The sequence below is a fragment of the Cupressus sempervirens genome, chromosome 8 (genome assembly GCF_028749045.1).
Source record: "Cupressus sempervirens isolate cs-2001-9-10 chromosome 8, ASM2874904v1, whole genome shotgun sequence".
NCBI classification, from domain to species: domain Eukaryota; kingdom Viridiplantae; phylum Streptophyta; class Pinopsida; order Cupressales; family Cupressaceae; genus Cupressus; species Cupressus sempervirens.
Window position 1 is genome coordinate 498,757,118 of NC_143125.1, and position 8,712 is coordinate 498,765,829.

Genomic DNA, 8,712 nt, shown 5'->3' on the forward strand with positions numbered 1-8,712 from the left:
ACACGCAAACATATTTATCACATGTCAAATAGAAGGTTTGCTATTAGACTTCATTCAAATAGCTTATCATCCAATGTCTCTATTGTTTATCTATTATGTTACCTATTGAATTAATTGAAATTCAATTTTTGTAAATTCTATAAAACTAAAGTTCCAACAATCATTATTAAAAAACATTTCCTTTTTAGTACACAACCACCATCTAGAAACTAATCTTTTAATCTTATTGAAAGCTTATTGCTATTAAAAATATGAGCCTAGAATTATAGTAAAATATTTTTATATAAATTGAATGATGACCTATCTGACAATCTCACGGCGGCTTAAACATCACACACTAAGCTTCATTCTAACACTAAAAGTGTTAAATAGTCAAAGTTGACTTATTTTTTCCAAGCTTAATTTTCTCCTTAGTGTGTGATGTTTAAGAGTGGCCACAATCTCAATCTCTAAGATTATTACAAACTATTAAACTTCTTCCCCTCAATTTATGTCACACTCGCAAATATCATAACACCTAAAAATATAATTCTTCCATTCTCAAATCAAATTTAGTTAAATGCAATTGGTGAATAATTCCATTAAAAAAAGTTTAGATACATCCATTTGTTTTGAAACTCTAAACTACAATTATTGTCACGCATACGTACATTGCCAGAGGCATGATTTCTACGGGACATTAATAATTTGAAAGTATCAAAAAAAGGCTAAGAGGCGCACAGAAGTAAAGAACGTGGAATTTGTTAACGTGGCAAGAAAACTTCCACCAGAGGTTGCTTATATTAAATGTTTCATACGGATGTGATTAGAACACTTACAAGGAAACGAGCTTATTCAATAAAAAGCAGTCTGTGTGCTTCTGATGATTGAAAATGACTCTTCTTTTCTGTAACAGCAATTATTAAACAAGGTCATCCCGTTAAAATTTAATATGAGAGAATCTTAGCATGTTTATAATGTTGTACTGACATGCCAACATACAAAAGGTTCTAAGTTGTGATGTTAAAATAGGATGTATAGAACTCATCCATGTAGCTGTGGAGGGGCTTGAGCAGATAGTTTCTGTTTGATCCACTAGCAATGAAACTAATGGGATGATATGAACTGATTCCTGGAGCTCCAATGTAACTAACTGAATCTTTGAAACTCCCATCAACTGTACTAGCCTTGCACTTCAATGAAATTTCTTTTGAAGATGATTCTTCTCCAAAGAGAAAGCAACTCGGCAGACTTGTGGACTCAAATGATATGGTATCCCTTTTACCATCTAACCCTTCCACTGCTTTGAACATTATTCCTTCACTTTCAGTGGTTATTTTTGCAATTGTAGCTGGCTTGTCTGCTCCTTGGTGTGTAATAGCAACTCCAGGTTCATTAAAAAGTTCAAGATAGACATTCTTCCCAATTAAATCCATGGCTGATTTATATCCTTTCTCTCCCTTTGAAGAATCGACCACTCTAAAAGTGGAATGAGTTGCTTCCTCTGTCCCAACCATTGGAGCTTCGCTCAGAAAAATGTGAGTATTATTTTGTTGAATTACAAAGGTTTTTCTACCAGATCCTTGGTGAAAGCTAAACAATTGAGACGCAGATATTGCTGGAACTGGTTTTATCCAATCATTTATTGAAGATCCTTTCTCAACTTTAAGGTTCCATCCCTTATCACTCATGCCAACAAGTAGATATGGACCAAAAAGAACTGCTTGAATAGTTTTAGCTGCTTCACGAGTATCTGCCAAGGATATATATTAGATTTATCTGTTAGTTTATGGGAAATAATTGTATTGAGCATTACTTTTCACTTATGATTTTTTCTAAACATTACCTTTGATCTTCTCTGTCCTAAGGCCAATTGGTAATGACAAAGTCACCTTATCTCCAGAACTCCATTTTCTTTTAATGGTCAAAAAATTCCCTGCAATTTCATTAAAACAATCAAATAATTAATTACTATATAAATCTCTGTTTTCAAAAATATCTCTTTCTCATAGATATATTTAATATATTAATTACATATTTGAACATTATAGATAATGTTGGGTGATGCGACGCGCTCCCCTGCCCACAGGTGGTTAATTATGTGGTGTTCCATGTGCACTAACAGTCATGGCTTTTGGTGCAATGGCAAATGGACCCCACAATTGGTATCAAAGCACGAGGTGTGCAGATTGGAAAATCAGTGTTGAATTTTCTGGAAAGATGGAGGATTTGAAAATAGAGAAATTTACAGGCAAGAATTACAGCCTGTGGAAAGTGCAGATGCGTTCCTTGCTGGTTAAGCAAGACTTGGCTCTCGCAATCGAAGGAAAGTTTAAGAAATCGTCTACAATGACTGATGAAGATTGGCAAAAGATGGATGACAAGGCTATGGCATCCATTTTTCTCTCACTAGCGAAAAATGTCTTGTTCAATGTCTCAAATGAGACGTCAACGAAAGATGTTTGGGACAAACTTCAAAATATGTATCAAACGGCGTCGGTTGCAAACAAAATCTTCATTATGAAGAAACTCTACAAACTAAAAATGAAGGAAGGGATTGCAATGTCAAATCATATAAATGATTTGAACACCCTATTATGTCAAGCAAGCTCGGTTGGTATGACTCAAGATGACGAATCCAAAGAAATCATCTTGTTATGTTCTTTACCTGACAGTTGGGATCCCGTAGTTACAGCTGTAAGTACTTCAAGCTCTACGAAGTCAAAGCTGGCCTATGATGAAGTTGTTGCCACTTTATTAAGTGAAGACATGAGAAGGAGTAACAAAGACTCCTCATCCGGTGATGCTCTCACTATGGTCAGCACTGAGAGAAGAGGAAGAAGCCATCATAGAGGAAATAATAATTACTATCAGCGAAGATCAAAGTCACTCAATCGTTCAAGGTCAAGAGGTAGGAATGGTGAATGCTGGTTTTGTGGTAAGCCTGGCCACACAAAGAGAAATTGGCGGGCTTACAAGAAAGCACAAGAAAATGTGAGAAACATGGAAGCAAATACAGCCTATGAGAAAGATGAATGTGCTTTAGTTCTTTCTACAAGTGATACAAAATTAGATTCTTGGGTGATAGATTCTAGAGCTTCTTACCATGCTACTTCATGTACGGATTGTTTCACAAACTACCATGGTGGTCAATTTGGAGAGGTATTTCTTGGAGACAACAAATCCTGCGAAATAGTTGGCAAAGGTGACATTTTGTTACCGCTGGAAAATGGAGGGAAATGGTTGTTAAAAGATGTTCGCCATGTTCCCAAATTAAAGCGAAATCTAATTTCGGTTAGTCAGCTCTTTGCCCAAGGATATTATCCATTCTTATCTCCGGATACTTGGAAAGTTACCAAGGGTTCGAGATTAATTGCCAAGGGAAACAAAGTTGGTAATCTTTATCTTCTTGAGAAGCCTACTGAAATAGGGGCTGCTATGACAATCATGGGCAGCGATGCAACACTTTGGCATCAAAGATTAGGCCACATGAGCAAAAAGGGCCTTGAGATAATGCTCAAAAGGGATCAACTACCGGGTCTCCAATCAACAAATTTGGAATTTTGTGAACATTGCCTTTACGGAAAGCAAAAGCGGGTCAGCTTCTTGAAAGATGGACATGATCTCAAGGAGAAACCATTGGAACTTGTACACTCGGATGTCTTTGGTCCGGTTGAGGTAAGCTCTTTAGGAGGTTCAAATTTTTTTGTTACATTCCTTGATGACTGTACTAGGAAAGTATGGATATATATGATGGCAAATAAATCTGAAGTCTTTTCTAAGTTTAAAGTTTTCAAAGCTCTTGTTGAAAACCAAAGGGGCCATAAGATCAAATGTTTAAAAACGGATAATGGAGGTGAGTTTTGTTCGCTGGAGTTCGACAATTATTGTGCAGATAATGGTATTCGTAGGGTGAAAGTTGTGCCCTATACCCCTCAAGAAAATGGGGCAGCGAAAAGACTCAATAGGACAATAATGGAGAAAGCTCGGTGTATGCTTTCTAATGCAGGATTGGGAAAAGAATTATGGGCTGAGGCATGTAATACAGCCGTATATCTCATTAATCAAAGTCCTTCTTCAAGGTTGAACTTCAGAATTCCAGAAGAGGAATGGCCAGGTAGAAGACTCTCTTATTCTCATCTTAAAGTTTTTGGTTGTCAGGCTTTTGCACATGTGCCCAAAGAAAAAAGAAGCAAGCTGGATCCTAAATCTGAGCCTTGCATATTCGTTGGCTATGGAGAGGATCAGTTTGGCTTCAGGCTTTGAAGCTTAACTGATAAGAAGATTATTAGAAGCAGAGACGTTGTCTTCAATGAGAAAACCTTTCCAGCATTAAATTCTCAGGAAATGTTTGAAAAAGAATTTGTGCCAATCGCTGCACAAAGGAATGTTGGATTGAATCCACAAACAGTTTCTAACACTATTTCATATTGTCCCACCTCTCTACTATTTCCAAATTTTTCATCTTCTTCCACTCCTGGGAACACAGGACATGATGATAGTTCTACACAAGAGTTTTTTGATATCTCTTCTCATGACAGGAATTTGTCTCTCCATCATGATCAAGCTTGTGAAAGTTTTTCAAACCAAAGTACAAGGGATCCTCTTACTACAATGGGCTATCAGTCAAAGGACTATAATGCTCATCCACCAATGCAGGGTGGGCAAATAGAACTGCAGGACATCAATCTGGAGGATGAGAGTAATTCGCAGGCTGTGCCAATTGATATCCATGGCAATCCCGTCTATATACAGAGTACTCACAGTAAACGTATAAATCTCTGTTTTCAAAAATATCTCTTTCTCATAGATATATTTAATATATTAATTACATATTTGAACATTATAGATATAATCGTATCATTAAATTAATTAAGAATTAATATAATATTAAATATATATAGAGAGAGTTATGCATCACCATAAAAAATATTAAGCCATTCTAAAAGTATGGACAATATATAGAACTAGAACAATAAATAGTGTATTCAAGAATAATCTTTATATCTTTGTTTATTTATCTAAAGGAAAAAACCAATGAAAGAAAATGTAACAACATACCAGGAGATAGTGAGAGTTCTTCTTCATTCAACATTGCAATTGCACTTTTAGATGTCCAAAATGGTATTCGTATATTTAGAGTAAAATCTACATTGTTGATCTTTTCACTCTCCAATTATCAAGAGAAAACGAAAAAAAAATTATTAGATTGAATATATAAACTATAATGATTAATTGATATATGAAAAATGATTTATAGAAAATAATTTTGTTTGTGTTTAAATTTTATCATAACATGTTGAATCTTTCATTCCACTCTAAATAAGTATTCGAATTTTACCTTATATGAAGAGAATTCTATTGAGATCTTGAGATTTGGATCATAAGAAAATAGAGGTTGAATTACTTGCTTCAAGTTAAATCCAACATTATCCCAAGAAAATGTGCTAGGTATAAATTGCATGATGTACAAATTACGATTTACACCACTCTCTTCAAAATATATAGAATCTCCGAATTTAGAAAATGATTCACTAGCTGTTCAAAATTATAAGAACGTAAAATTAAATAATATCCATAATTTTATTTTTTTTAAATATATAAAAATTAATTTATAAAAAAATTAATTAAATGAAATTTTACCTGTACCATAACAACACCAAAATGAATCATACAAAGTACCCCAACCGTGATCACTATAAGCCTTTGAAACTCCAGCTCCTTGAGGTTGCATATAAATGAAAACCCCTGGGTCTGTTCCTCTTAGTCTTCCAAGTATACCATTTGTCAAGACACGTTCATAGTAATCTGCATATTTAAGATCTCTTGTCCATCGAAACAAGTGTCGAATAACCTATGTTCATTTTTTTAAAATGTGAGGAACATGTATAAATAGTTGTGTGAATTCATTATAGAAGAACAATATTTCAATTATATTATAATATATTATTTCTATTGATAGAGAAAAATGAAGGTTTTATTCAAGTTATTTTTAAAAATAACATTTATAACAGAGTAGCAATATATATTATGTTATGTAAAATAATAGATTTACACTTTAGTTATTTATGTTCAGTTATGTTAATTTGTCTTTCATATCATATTTATATCTAAACGTTAGTATTAAAGGAAGTAAGAAAAAACCTTTAATAAGTTGTATGAAGTACATGTTTCTTCGGTTTCGGTAGAAAGTGAATCAAGCATTCTCTTTGGATCCTCCCTTCAAAATAACAAAATATTTTGTCAAACAAATATAAAAGAATGTATTCTATTAATTTTTTTTTTAAATAGAAATTTTAATTGTTTCAAAAATATTTTATTTTGTTACTTTAAATTAAAAAATAAAGATATACTGACCAAAATTCACCACTAGAAGTTCCGCCAGTTGCCCATGCATGTGATGAATTTACAATGTCTACAAAGAATGTACTTATTTCCTATCAAAATAAAAAACAAATATTTAGAATTCATTATTGAAATGAGATTTTAATATTTTGCACTAAAATTTAAAATTATTTGTTATTAGATATTGAAAAAATGAATACATTATTAGTTTAGGTCCTTGGGGAAGATGAATTTGTTGCATAATCAGATTATCTTATAACTAGGTTTTCGAAAACCTAATTTTGTGGTTTGGAAAGACAATGGTCCATTTGTTGACATGGTAGATGAATATACCATGGACCCCACAATAACCTAGTTTTAACCTGATAAACAGGTTATAATTTTAACCAACCAAATGCCCATGTTTTTCTGCAAAACCTAGTTTTGACCTTGATAACCCGATTTTAGCCCTCGTCTTCCAGCAACCAAACAGAACCTTATGAACAAAAAATTGAAAATACAACCTATATATTTACTTTTATATTATTCTACACTCAGTTACCTTGTAGAGTGGGTCACCTGTGACCTCATATCGCATTTGTGAACCCTTAACCACAGGAATATGTGTATTCGCATGAAATCCAGAGAGACTATCCGCCTGTGAACAGTTAGAAACAATATACAAAATAATAAAATGCCAATTTTACATTTAACGTCAAACATCATTGAAAGGAGATTTTATGTACCAGAGAAATACCTGCACAGCTAGTAACCCTAAAAAGCAAGGCTTGTCAAAAAGATGCGCAAGCTCCATATATTTTGGATTTTTCTGCACCAAATGTTTCCTAGAATTTGTAAACAAATGTAAAATTAAAGGTTAGCAAAGGTAGAAGGGGGAAGAGCAATACAGAAATGGTGTAGAGGCGATAGAGAACATCATTCATGCCACCAGTCTCTTCATTCAAAGAAGTCCAATGTCTCTCTATTGTCCACCGTTTTATCACTCTTTTCACACGCATGTAAAAGTAATCAGCCATCCACGTCGTCATGTTCAGTGCTTGTTTATTTCCCGCTATGCTGTATTGATCTAGCAATCCTGTCATGATCTGGTAGTAACCCATGCCAAGCAATATAATGTGTGTTACAATAAGCTGAAAATTAATTGACAAATAGGGTAAGTAACTAGTACAGTGTATCTATTGTGTTCTAGCATGCATTAGTAATATCATGTATTTATTTTATGAATGTTAGAAATTCTATTTAATTATAAGCATGAAAGGATATACAGAATCAATAGCAATTAGAGGGTGGCCGAGATAGAGAATATATATATAGTGCAAGGTAATTAAATTCAAGTATTCAAGGTAATTCAAGGTAACGTGTGTATATATATATATATATTGTGTAAGATAAATAGAATTAAAAATATATAAAATATCTATTGTTTAAAGTAACGTGTGTATATATATATTGTAAGATAATTAGAATTAAAAATATATAAAATATCTATTGTTTAAATTATTTAAAATAAATATTGGATGATAATGGTACAAATTAATAGAATTTCAATATAATAATTGTAAAGTTTTACAATAATTTTAACTAATGTATAGTTAAGTTAAACATTATTTTCTAACTTTAAGTGGATCCTTATGTTCAATTTTTATTTATAAAAAGAAGAAAAAGTTGTAAGGTTTTGTGTATTGAGGTGGCAAAATACTTATTGAGGTTGATTCTTGACCAAAATAAGCTGAACTGCAATTTAAAAAGTTGTTCTAAATTTAAGTTAGTGCTCATTTGAAATTGTATAATGGGGTGAGTCTCAAACAAACATGAGATATTTCAATGATACAAATTCTTAAATATTGAGTAAAACTCTCAAGTTATAGGGCTAAATGCAATAGGTCTATTCTTCAAGTCATTTAAAAATAGACATAGAGGGAACTGTTTTTTATTTTAGAGGCCTAAAAGACAAATGTAGTGCAATTCTTCAAAGTACAAAAGGACAATGGATTGAAATACAAGATTAATGAAAAAGAGAGAGGGAGATCGAAATAGGGAAGAACCAAAAAAAAACTTCTATTTTAGAGGCCTAAAAGACAAATGGAGTGCAATTCTTCAAAGTACAAAAGGACAATGGATTGAAATACAAGATTAATGAAAAAAGAGAGGGAGATCGAAATAAGGGAAGGACCAAAAAAATAGAGTGCAATGTTATTAGACTCAAGAGATGTAAAACATCTTCTTTTTGAAGACATTGAAAAATAAATAGAATTATGATAGTTGTGCAAATTAGTATAATTTTTAACATTTTAGTTTTTTTATATATAAGAAGTGAAGTCAAGATTAATTATTATGTGTTTCAATTAATTATTACTATTAATTTATTTAATTGGGGGAGATTCAAAC

General features: G+C 32.5%; 2 protein-coding genes across 2 annotated transcripts; both read right to left on the reverse strand.

The window, feature by feature from the left end:
* Positions 1 to 754: 754 nt before the first annotated feature.
* On the reverse strand, positions 755 to 3,600 carry LOC149543367 (uncharacterized). The gene is made up of 4 exons (XM_089795793.1): positions 3,556 to 3,600; positions 2,648 to 2,711; positions 1,826 to 1,915; positions 755 to 1,732 (listed from the first exon to the last, which is right to left on the reverse strand). The coding sequence occupies exons 1-4, from the start codon at positions 3,598 to 3,600 to the stop codon at positions 990 to 992; spliced, it is 942 nt and encodes a 313-aa protein (XP_089651919.1). The 3' UTR covers positions 755 to 989.
* A 1,022-nt stretch (positions 3,601 to 4,622) lies between these two features.
* On the reverse strand, positions 4,623 to 7,424 carry LOC149543368 (uncharacterized). Its single transcript, XM_089795794.1, has 8 exons — positions 7,212 to 7,424; positions 7,061 to 7,132; positions 6,866 to 6,961; positions 6,337 to 6,416; positions 6,147 to 6,199; positions 5,623 to 5,787; positions 5,387 to 5,517; positions 4,623 to 4,724 (listed from the first exon to the last, which is right to left on the reverse strand). Exons 1-8 carry the CDS (start codon positions 7,422 to 7,424, stop codon positions 4,623 to 4,625), a joined length of 912 nt encoding a protein of 303 aa, XP_089651920.1.
* Between the last annotated feature and the right edge of the window lie 1,288 nt (positions 7,425 to 8,712).